The following is a 12,456-nucleotide window of genomic DNA, read 5'->3' as shown; positions in this document are numbered from 1 at the left end:
ATTCTGAGACTGTGACCCCGTGTTCTAGATTCCCCAGCCAGGGGAAACATTTTCTCACCATTAACCCTGTCAAGCCACTTAAGAATTTTATACGTTTCAATTAGATCACCTCTCATTCTTCTAAACTCTAAGGAATATAAGCCTAGTCTACTCAATCTCTCCTCATAGGGCATTCCCCTCATCTCAAGAACCAGTCTAGTGAACCTTTGTTGCACTCCTCAGGTAAGGAGACCAGAACGGTACACAGTACTCCAGGTGTGGTCTCACCAATGCACTGTATAATTGTAGTAAGACTTCTTGACTCTTATACTCCACTTTGTAACAAAAGCTAACATTTGCTTTCCTATATCACCCTGACAGAACTAAAATATCAAAAAACGGAACTATAACTATTTCTACAAGTCTACAGATTAGAGGTTGATAAACTCACTAATTGTGTATTGAATTATTTTGAAATTTGATCTCCCTTTTACTCGCACATACTGTTTATAGTGAGTTTAAATAATTTTCCCCAGGCTCAGCATTTAAATGCAACACGTCATGAAGTTGCCCTGTTTATACTGTCTGCCAGCTCTGCTAATCGTCTTAATCACTAAAACAAAGATACTAGAGACTCCACATGATGTACCACTTTTTTCTCAAATTGTATTAAACCAGAAACAGATGCCAAGTAAGGACAAGAGGATATAGGTGGATGAATCTGGCTGAATTAAATATTGACAGGAATCCACATCGGCACCAAGATAGTTCTCACCGACACTGATGCAAACTGACAAAGCAATAGTTGAGAGAGTTTATAGCAACAGAGGAATTTAAATTTCTGAAGATAAATTATGAGAGGAGCTTAAGCACCAAGATGATTATCTGCTGCTCAAACAAGTAATTGTTGGTGCCTGGATATAGATGATTTTGTAATGGTAATGTAATGCAGTCAATTCAAAAATACATTTAGGCTTTTAATCTGGTACAAAAGATACAACTTCCACAAACTGCCAAGTGCCACTCATTGGTTGCGATAGTCACTCATTTTGGTTTAACAATGAAAGCTGTTTTAATGCATATCGCCCTTAAATTACAACCCCTTAGGTTTAAATGCCATCCTTTATGATCATGAATCTTAGTTTGGAGATGTTCCTTGGTGGCTCAGTTCAGAAATGTATTGCACAGTGCAAGGCTGAGCCATACAAACCAGTAAGGTGCCAGGTTCAATCCCCATTCTATGCCGAGTTAACTGGTCTTGGAAAAAGTGTTGAATTGGAGAATTAGAGAGGAGAAAATAAAATCAGCGAGAAAGTAGTGAAGATAGGATGACGTTGGTGAATACCCTCCATAACTCAACAGCCTGCTGACGCTCACTGTCTGGGTAGGCACTTAGGTAAGGTACTGGAGGGCACCTACAAATCAGTAGGGTACCCATAGGATGTACCCAACAAAAAGTCAGCAGGACACCTGTATGACTGCACCCTAAAGCCAGCAGGGCACCCGTAGGACCGTACCAGCAGGGCTCCACTGTACCAGCAGAGCCCAACCATTATCAGCAGGGCCCCCGCGGGACCATACCAGCAGGGCACCCGCAGGACTGTGTCAGCAGGGCACCACTGAACCAGCAGGGCACCCGCAGAGAACCACCGTACCAGCAGGGCACCCGCAGGACTGTGCCAGCAGGGAACCACCATACCAGCAGGGCACCCGCAGGACTGTGCCAGCAGGGAACCACCACACCAGCAGAAAGAGACATCAATGGCCAGTGTTAATTAAATAAACAGCCGCTTTCCCGGGTGTTTATAGAGCGGCTCCTGCCCCGGTGAGTCAGACAGGTCTGGGCAGGAAGCGGGGATGCCGTGGTCTCGCTCGGTCAGCCGGTCGCCACTCCCTCTCCCCCCGCTCTTCACCTGTCCCCAGACTCGGCGTCCTCGAACTGCCCAGGGTCCGGCTCGTCACCCCGGTGACCGCTCGCGCTCATCGTCCTCTAACAGTCGCTGCTCGAGCCACGCCGCACGGACTACAGGAACCGCGCCGCGCCGCGCCGCGCCTGACGTCACGCAACAGCGCCAGCTGAACGCGTTTTCGAAATGGAACGTCTCGACCAAAACTTAAGAACTAAGATATGAATAAACCCTAAAAATATTACAGACACTTCTGACCCACCAGAGACTGCAAGTCGACCATCATTGATCGCAATAATCGCCGCTAAAGATGTTGCATTTAGTGTTTCTTTAAAGGTTTTCCAATTCAAAGTGAAGGTATTAAAGAAAACGAATCAAATAAGACTTCAGTGAGAAGAAATGGGAAATACCGCATTGAATCTCTTAATAATTCCAGACAGCTACTTTCATTTGACTTTTTTTCCATTTCATACGACACCAACAATTTAGATCTCCCACCGGTAAATATAGCAACTCAACCTAAAAACCTCGGAAAACAAAACAACAACAAAAAATAACAGGGATAGCTATTTTAAATATCTGCATAACATGTTGCCGTGAATGGACCAGGTTATTGAGCACGGGTTAGAAAACAGTTAAAACCTGCCCCGCGGCCGGTGGGCACTGCAAGGGCAGGATTGCAGAGTGGTTAACAGTAATAACAGCATTACTTAAAGTTTTAATAAGTTTCTTTTGCTTTTGTGTGGATGAGTTCTGTATTAATGGTGCCCCTTTAAAATGTGGGGGAAGAGAAAGGAGGCGGGCACTTTGGTTTGGGTTTGATGGTGAGACGAGGGGGGGGGGGGGGGGGAACCCTGTGTCAATTTAGGTTTTTTTTTTGGGTTGACTTCTTTTTATTTAAATCTGGTAGTACTTGTTACAACACATCAACTTCATGATAAATCCATTACATTTATTAACCACAATAACCTTAAAAGAAAAACAGCTTTAAGATTAACAGTACAAATACAACAATAATTTTTTTCAGATCAATTTAGGGGTTATGTTAGAAAAGAATACAGTTTAGACTGTAGAAATACAGATAACAGTCGCCCCTGGCCAGGTCCCACCACGCACAGTGTTGCAAACGCCGCTAGTGGATGGCGTCATAGAACGACCAGGGTGTACTCTTTTATTGGGTACTTTAAACAAATTTAACTGTAAATTAAACAAACTTCAAATGAAACTTAAACAAATCAAATTAAAATTGTGTTGGCCGGGTTGATGATGCACTCCAGTACCCGCGGCGCCCACCGGTCGCGGAAATACTCAAGCGTGCCGGCGGACACCGCGTGCTCCATCTCCAGGGCCACCCGGGCGCGAACATGGCCGACGACCAGGGTGTAACGAAATGTCCCTTTGTGACGTCACAAAGTCAGCTGCGAATGATGTCACGGAAATCTGTGCCGCGTGCGTGCACCAGGCGAGAAGCTCCCAGATGTGTATTATGAATAGCCAGTGAGAGAGATGCGGGCCCAGCACTGCGCTTTTTTTTTTAGCTGTGGATGGACAAGAATAGCTGGCATTCCTTTTGTTTCATGGAACCCACTGAATGCGGAACGATGAAAGGTCATAAATGGTGAGCGGTTCAAGCCACTTGCATGCGACAGAGCAACAATTTAGTGGTACTTTTTATCCATTCCTTATTTTCTTCCTACTTTCATTCCTCCCCCACAGCCCTCTTTGACAGAAAGGCGGGTCTATCCGAGTCATGGACTGCAGTGAATTGGTTGCCAATTTTGCACACAGCAACATCCCACAAACAGCAGATGAGTTATAAAGCGAGTTAGTGGTATTGGTTGAGGGAGTAATTTTGGCCAGGGCACCAGGAGAATTTCTCACTCTCCTTCAAAAATAGTGCTATGAGATCTTTTATGGCCACCTGAAAAGGCAGACAAGGCTGCAGTTTGTAAGGGGTCGTTTTAACGAGCTTATGGTGTGCTAGATCGGTTTTGATTTCGCACTGCTCGTGAGCGGTTCCGAAGCGCTCCCCCCTCACCGGTTCTAGACACTGGGCTTATTGCCAGACAACCTTGATGTGTGGCCCAACTTGTGACTCGGAAGACAAATGGATCAGGTGAGACAAGGTGAGTTTTAAATCAGAAATCTTTATTTTCAAGGAGAATAAACACAGAGAATGCAAGAATCAATTTAGACAAAAACCATTAGCACGTCTCCCAATGGGAACTAAAATTTAACACACAAGCAATAACTTTGACTATCTTAAATCATACAACAATTCTTAATCAGCGGTATACTAAAACGGGGGTGGGAAAAGCGCACGGACACATCGAGGGATAAATCACACTCCTGAATTACAAAACCCTTAATGTTACAAACCCTCCCATTGCTAAAATATACCTCAACTATGTCAGTTAGGTAGAGTTGGGCCTTTATGCTCACCAGAATTTAAAAACCCTCCTGGACCTTGGTACTCCTTGTTACGTCCGGGATCTCCAATCTTCCTTATGGGACCGGCTCCTGGACCCGCTCTCCTGCACAAACTTGGAAGTCCTCCGAACTCCTCGAGCCGTCTACTCTTCCGCACGGTCTTCGAACTCCTGATGGTATCTGGACTTGGACTTCACTGCTTCTGGTGAATCTTGTGGATCTGTCTGAGTCTGGCTGAATCTCCCTCCTGCACAATCTTGAAAGTCCTCCGAACTCCTCGAACCGTCTCCTCTCCACTCGGCCTTCGAACTCCTGATGGTCTTGGATCTGGACTGAACTTCTGAATCTGCTCCCTGCACAATCTTGTGGGTCCTCCGAACTCTGTCCTTGACCTCGTGTCTGTGTGAATCTGTGATGGATCTGTCTGAATCTCACTGAATGAAAAAAAAAAGTCTTGCTGTCGATTTTCCCTCAACAGTTATACTGTTTCCTTGTCCTTATCTCGGCGCCAAATCAGGGGTTTTCTTTTGTCAAGGTAATGGGCAGGCTGCTTTGACAAAAGCAAGTACTTTATTTTAATGTCTTGTAAATGAAACTGATGGGATCTGTCCTGTGTCCCTCTGAGTTTGGTACAGATAATGTTTTTTTTTCTGTGCTCAGCGATTTCAGAGATGGGTTTGCGTTTTGCTAGCAATTAGCGCACCTCCAGGTGCAAATACTTTTGTTTATGAGTTCGTTACTGCTGTAACCATATTATCATATCAATAGCAGTAAGTTCTGGAATCTTCTAATCGGTGATGACTCAGGCTGCTGTAAGATACTGCTGGTGTGTCCTTTTGAACTGAGCCATGAGAACTGCCAACTCCATCTTGTGTTCTCACAATGTGGCCATTTCAGGGGTTTTACCAATCTAGACTGTATTTTCTGGATTTTGCAAATCCTACAAGTTTAAAATCTCACCCAAGAGGTGCCACCTCTGACAATGTAGCTTCCCTCAGTACTGCACTGAAGTGTCAGACTAAATTGTGTACTTAGGAAATATGGAGTGGGGCTAGAATCCACAACCTACTGGTTCAGAGACAAGAGTGCTACCAACTGAGATAATTTGGTAAATATACTAAACATGTTTTGAAATTTAATGCTGATTTGTATAAAACCACAAATATTGAAAGGCAGTTTATGCCTTATTTACTTGCCTCTCTCTCTCTTTCACTATTTCTCGCTAATGCACTCTCACACCAATTTTACTGTCTAAATATCAGAAAGAGTGGCCCAGAATTTCCTTGGATCTGCTCCTGCTCCACCGCCATAACTTTGCTGGAAATGTGACGGAAAATTTAGTTGTGTAAATATGAATTCCGCTACCCGTTGGGCAAAGTTACGGCGATGGAGTGGTCGCAGCTTGGAGAAAATTCTGGGGCAATGTTTTATCTCCTAACAGTGGTTAACCGAGATTATGGTGCCGGTAAATCGATCTGTGGCTGTGTAATCGGGGTTGCTGCAGCTGTTGCTAAGCAACAGGGACGCTTGGATTTGTTGCTGTGTACGGAGCTCTCGTACCTTTCTTGGTGGCGGTGCGAAGTTTTTCAAGAGATGGCGCTGCTGGGATGGGGAGGGACCAGAGTGAGTCTTTACCACGTAGCTGAGCGAGTCACTTGAATGACACGAAAATTGTGACTTCAAGAATGATTGTTCCTCCTTGCCTGTGCAACTGTTTTGAAAATGACTTTTACTCCTCCAGTGCCAATGATATGCTGACTGGAGGGACCCACAATAGCTTTGCAGAACAAAACAACCCACATGGGGTGAATATTGGCTTTGCTGAAGGTAAGACTTTCTCAGGATTCAATTGACCAGTCATCACTCATCTTGCTTTGCAATTTGGCTGTGAAATGAATCTCTGAATCAACTTTTTTGAGGGTTTTGAACCATTTTTTCATATTTTTCATGGGCCCCACATGCCATGGACCAAATGGGACCAAAAAGTTTGCTGCATAATCTGATCCCAAACTACTAAGAGCCAGCTGCTAGAAGCTATATAAAAGTGGCCTAGTGATTGTAATGATCAGTAACATGTCATTCTAGAATGGTACACTAGGTGGAGCTGTATGTTTAGTAGTGGGCTACCCACAAGGCAGTAGTCAAGATGGATGCCTGTACACTAGTCCACATGGCTGAATAAATTACTAGCACAAGCAAGCTAGCACGGTGGCATAGTGGTTAGCACTGTTGCCTCACAGCGCCAGAGACCCGGGTTCGAATCTGGCCTCGGGCGACTGTCTGTGTGGAGTTTGCACATTCTCCCCGTGTTTGCGTGGGTTTCCTCCGGGTGCTCCGGTTTCCTCCCACAGTCCAAAGATGTGCGGGTTAGATTGTTTGGCTATGATAAATTGACCCTTAGTGTTAGGGGGATTAAATACATGGGGTTACGGGGATAGGGTGGGATATGTGTTGGTGTAGGGGTTACGGGGATCGGGTGGGATATGTGTCGGTGCAGGCTCGATGGGCCGAAATGGCCTCTATCTGCACTGTGGGGTTTCTGTGATTTCTGTGATAATGAAAACGTCTATTTATTTATGAACATAACATGGTACCAGGATTAGTAATATCTGCTGAATATTATGAAACGCGACATGGAGAATTTGAAGCCACCGGAGGGTTTGAAACTCACGGGGAATGTCGACTGCAATTGGCAGACTTTCAAATAACAATTTGAACTTTACATTGCCACCATCGGGTTTGGTACGATGCCAGACGCAAGGAAAATAGCGTTGCTGCTCACGGTTGCAGGCCCGCAGGCGATAGAGGTATTTAATATGTTTGTATTTGATCAAGAGGAGGACAGAGAAAAAATGGACGATGTGCTAAAGAAGTTTGATACACATTGTTCTCCCAAAAAGAACGAGAACTATGAGAGGTACGTGTTCCGTTCACGGACACAGGAGCAAAATGAGACTTTTGATAGCTTTGTGACCGATCTGAAACTGAAAGCACAGACATGTAATTTCTCTGAACTGAAATCATCCATGATTCGTGACCAGATTGTGTTTGGTATTCATGATAAAAAAAGTCAGGGAACGTTTGTTGAGAGAAACTGAACTAACATTGGAGGATGCTGTGAAAATATGCCATGCCAGTGAGCTAGCTCAACAGCACGCAAAGACGTTCAGTGAAATTAATAATAATGCGACTGTAGTGAATGACAGTGCTGCTGTCGGTGCTGTGTCCTACAAGGGGAAGAAACGTGGGCAGAACAGAAATGCAAAGCAATCGGAGGATGGAACTTTTAATTATAAACGCTGTGGTTACCAGCACCAGTCAAGACAATGCCCAGCGTTTGGGAAAATGTGCACAAAATGTAATGGAAAGAATCACTTTGCCAAACAATGCTTTTCAAAAGTAAAAACAAAGAAAGGGCAACAAGTCAATGTGATTGAGGACACTGATTTAAGTGAGACATTTTTTGTAGGAATAGTGTCATGTGACAATATCGAAAAGGATACAGAAAATGTGCAGCCCTCAGGAATGGACAATGCTGAACATAAAGTTAATGCAGTAAAAGAGGACAAATGGATAATGCCACTGCAGGTAAATGGAGCATTAGTTACATTGAAACTAGACACTGGGGCAAAAGCAAACTTAATCAGTATGAGTGACATTAAAAATATGAAAGAAAAGCCCAAAATACAGAAAAAGTCAGTACTACTGAAGAACTATAATGGACAGAAAATAGATAGCTTAGGTGTATGCACACTTAAAGTGACAGTCAAAGACAAAGTGCATCATCTCATGTTTTCTGTTGTGGCTGAAGGACTTGATTCACTACTAGGTGACAAAGCTTGTGAGGACTTAGAACTGGTCAAGAGAGTCTACCGTATAAACTGTGCCATAAGCAGACCAGATGACTCAGTGGATTCTGTAGTGAGTGTGTTCAAAGGATTTGGAGTTCTACCATTCACTTACAAGATCCAGCTAAAGGAGGATGCTCAGCCAGTGGTACATGCTCCACGGAGAGTTCCAGCACCCCTGCGTGACCGGCTCAAGAAAGAACTGGACAGAATGACCACACTAGGAGTCATCAGGAAAGTCGAAGAGCCAACAGACTGGGTTAACTCCATGGTATGTGTAAAGAAAAAGAACAATGATCTAAGAGTATGCATGGATCCAAAGGACTTAAATGCAAACATAAAACGTGAACACTACCAGATTCCCAAGCGAGAAGAAATCACCAGTGAAATGTCAGGTGCCAGATACTTCACAAAGCTCGATGCCTCACAAGGATTTTGGCAACTAAAACTGGATGAAGAGAGCACCAAATACTGTACCTTCAACACACCATTTGGCAGGTATTGTTTCCTCAGAATGCCTTTCGGGATAATATCTGCATCTGAAATCTTCCATAGAGCGATGGAACACATAATTGAAGGTCTGGAAGGAGTTCGGGTCTATGTTGATGACATCATCATCTGGGGCTCCACACTGAAAGAACACAATGAGAGACTGACTAAAGTGCTACAGAGCATACGCCGGAATGGACTGAAGCTGAACAAAGCCAAGTGTCAGTTTGGCGTCCAGGAAGTCACTTTCCTAGGAGATAATCTATCTGGTAAAGGAATCGAGCCAGATATGGAAAAAGTAAACGCCATACTCAACATTGATATTGATTTTGTTTAACCTCTAAGGAAGGGGGGATGTAATGATCAGTAACATGTCATTCTAGAATGGTACACTAGGTGGAGCTGTATGTTTAGTAGTGGGCTACCCACAAGGCAGTAGTCAAGATGGATGCCTGTACACTAGTCCACATGGCTGAATAAATGACTAGCACAAGCTAGCTGTTCATAATGAAAACGTCTATTTATTTATGAACATAACAGTGATGACTTGTCCGCCCTCTGGAGAAACATCTACTCTTAGTTTGTAATTTCCCTGCTGTAGCATAGCTCAGATAGCAACCTCAGAAATGAAATGTATTGTGTACGTAAGCCCATGTCCCACCATTCTATAGTGCCTTGCATTGATGTTCTATTTTTTAACAGCATCTTTAAAGATGATGGTTAATAGGTACAGCACCCTGGAAAAGAAAATATATTCTAGAATGTCATAAGGATTCTTTCTTTTGTCTCTGTCCCTTCATGACTGTGTCTCCTTTTCTCTTCTCTCTCTCTCTCTTTCGCTATTTCTCGCTAATGCACTCTCACACCAATTTTACTGTCTAAAATATCAGAAACAGTGGCCCGGAATTTCCTCGGAGCTGCTCCCGCCCCACCGCCATAACTTTGCTGGAAATGTGACGGAAAATTTAGTTGTGTAAATATGAATTCCGCTACCCGTTGGGCAAAGTTACGGCGATGGAGCGGTCGCAGCTTGGAGAAAATTCTGGGGCAATGTTTTATCTCCTAACTGTGGGAACATTCAGTCCATTGAAAAGAGAAACATTCTTAGGTTGCTTTCCACTGAGAAAAACAAATTAATTGTTTGGCTTTGTAAGTAGGCATAACAGAAAATGGCAGCTGCTGTTTGCCTCTCTCCCTCTCTGAGATAAAATTTAAGCATTTTAATTCAGCGGTTGCTAATAGTTACATTGGCCCTGAAATTCCACAGATGGCAATCCCTGTGGTTATGCTGAGAACACGCCTGCTGGTCCCCTCCAACACTGACCACCCTTACCAGAATTTGTGGGGTCAGTGGAGCAGACAGGTGCAAATGTCACTTGGGTAGGACCTGCCTGCCCCCATGCCAGTGGAAATCTGGACAGCCACCTGCTCATGGGAGTTGCCCAGACCCCTGCCAAGTCCACCTCCCCCCACCCCCGCCCCAGCCGCCGATTCTGGCAATGCTCCAATTGGCCCCTTTGCTCAGGGACTGATCCAGGATAAATTTGCAAGGCATAGACCCCACTGGTGGGGCCACACACACCCTCGTGGAGACCAGTATGCCTCACCTTTCTCAGAATACTAGCTGCCATTATTACACTGGGTCCCCAATGAGCCTCGGGAGCGAGAATTCCAGTTTAGGGAGTTCCCAACACTGGCTCTGCTCCCCACCCCCCCCCCAAGCCCCACCATTTACCTTGTAAGGGAAGGTTTCCCAGGCCAGGAGTGGGGAGTGGGGGGTTCTACCGGTCTCCTGCCAAAGTTGCAGTGGGAGACGAGTAGAACCCCCTTGGAATTTTGAGGCCAATGTAAACAGTATGTGAAGAATAAAAATGCTATCCAGCATCTTTTGGAAGAACTTAGAAGAAAGAACTAAGTGCAATCAGAGGACAAACAGCAATGAGAAAATCCGCTTGATGAATGGTGGGGATTTGTGTACACTCTATACGCTCAGACTCTGGCATCTCCCTGGAGCTAACAGATTGATAGAGCTCAGGGTCAAAATATAAATTTCCAACTGCAGGCTTTTAACAGAGGCTGACGTGTTCCATGTAAGAATATTAATGAAGCTACTTAAACACTCAAAAGACAACTTTATAGGTATGTTGAATTACATCATTGTGAAATATATAATTTTTCATCTTTTTATTACGTTTAAAGCCTTATTTTGGATTTTAGAAATTTCTGCGACTGAGGAGAAAATAATGAATGAAAGAATTTGGAATTTTTTTGAGCAGTTTGATAGGGTTGCTTGGCTGGCCTTCTACTGTTCTAACAAATTAATATATGTAAGTGCCTTACAGACTTATTCTCTGGGATTCAGTCAGCTAGAGGAAGTTTAGTTGAGGTAGAATACATTTCACTATATCACTCAATCAACTGTAAGGCATTTGTAGCATAAATGAACATATAGGAATAAATTTGACAGTGTGACACAGAAGCATAACACAGAAGCATAATAAGAACATTACAGGAAGTGTGTTTTGGCAATTGTGATGACATGCACTATACACAATCTTTTCAATATGCTAAAGATAATTTCCAATTGCAGACAATACTGTAATGTTGCGGTGACTTTTGGGAATGATTGGGCTCCAGTCATTTCCAGGGATCAGGTTCCATCTTGTTCTCTATTTCACCATTCAACCTTAAATATCCACCCACAATGGTGAGCATAAAAAATTATTTTCTGTTTCCATATACATACATATTAACCATGCCTCTTTTTGCACTGTATGTGCAGTCATTATTTTCCAAGCTATTATGGATTTTTTTCTAAAACATTCTCTGAGTGTGTAAGGCTGAATTCAATTGAGTTTCAGTAGCAAATCATGGCAGTGAAGTGGTTAGCCTAGTTGCCGTTGAACGTGATCCTGCCACTTGGCCCCAGCTTTTACCGAAGACCTGTACCGCGCGCTGATAATCTTATAGCAGGATGCAGCGTACAGCGCAAGTGGCAGCTTGAATATTAGCACTGGAGACATGTGCATAACGTTGCTCAAATTCACAAAATTAATCAATGATTGATGTGAGAATGCAGCTCTACTTAGTACCTCACCAAATCTGCCAGTAGTCGCTAGCAAAATAAAAATCTTTCATCACTCAGTATGAGAGTTAAAACATTAAATTTATTTTGGTGATATAAAACATTTGGTGATATAGAACCTTTCTGTATTTTTTACACGCTGCATCTACCTCAAGTACTCCCAGACCAGATATGGTACAGACCAGTTGCAGAATAAATTCCCATCTATTGTGCTTCTATAATACTGTTTATTCCCAAGCTCAGGTGAGAACCCCCACTGCACTACATAGTATTGCATAGTATTAACAGCACAACAACAGGCCATTGGGCCCAACAGGACCATGCCATTGTTTATGCTCCACACGAGCCTCCTCCCACCCTTCTTCTAACCCTATCAGCATATCCTTCTATTCCTTTCTCCCTCATGCGTTTATCTAGGTTCCCCTTAGATGCATCTATGCTAGTCATCTCAACTACTACTTGTGGTAGCGAGTTTCACTCTCTGGTTAAAGAGGTTTCTCCTGAATTCTCTATTTGATTTATTAGTAACGATCTTATATTTATGGCCCTTAGTTCTGGTCTCGCCTGCAAGTGGAAACATCTTCTCTATGTCTACCCTATCAAACCCTTTCATAATCTTAAAGACCTCTATCGGGTTACCCCCTCAATCTTCCCTTTTCTAGAGTAAAGCGCCCCAGTGTGGCGTTTCACTTTATCATGAAAGATATGGTTTGAACCT

The 12,456-nt window shown here is 43.6% G+C and overlaps 1 protein-coding gene and 1 pseudogene across 1 annotated transcript in view; one reads left to right on the top strand and one right to left on the bottom strand.

Annotated features, from left to right (window-relative positions):
- Window positions 1-2,054, bottom strand: part of riok1 (RIO kinase 1 (yeast)) — a 33,717-nt gene extending 31,663 nt beyond the window's left edge. Inside the window, exon 1 of the mRNA XM_085993592.1 lies at window positions 1,893-2,054. Coding sequence (XP_085849718.1) covers window positions 1,893-1,963 — 71 coding nt within the window. The 5' untranslated portion in view covers window positions 1,964-2,054. The remainder of the gene's footprint in view (window positions 1-1,892) is intronic.
- A 1,335-nt stretch (window positions 2,055-3,389) lies between these two features.
- Window positions 3,390-12,456, top strand: part of LOC147115219 (uncharacterized) — a 55,699-nt pseudogene continuing 46,632 nt past the window's right edge.

Source organism: Somniosus microcephalus, chromosome 7 (assembly GCF_052327205.1).
Source record: "Somniosus microcephalus isolate GS21.2 chromosome 7, FLI_Smic_1.0, whole genome shotgun sequence".
NCBI lineage: Eukaryota > Metazoa > Chordata > Chondrichthyes > Squaliformes > Somniosidae > Somniosus > Somniosus microcephalus.
The sequence above is the reverse complement of the archived record's forward strand: the minus strand, read 5'-3'. Positions and strand labels throughout refer to the sequence as shown.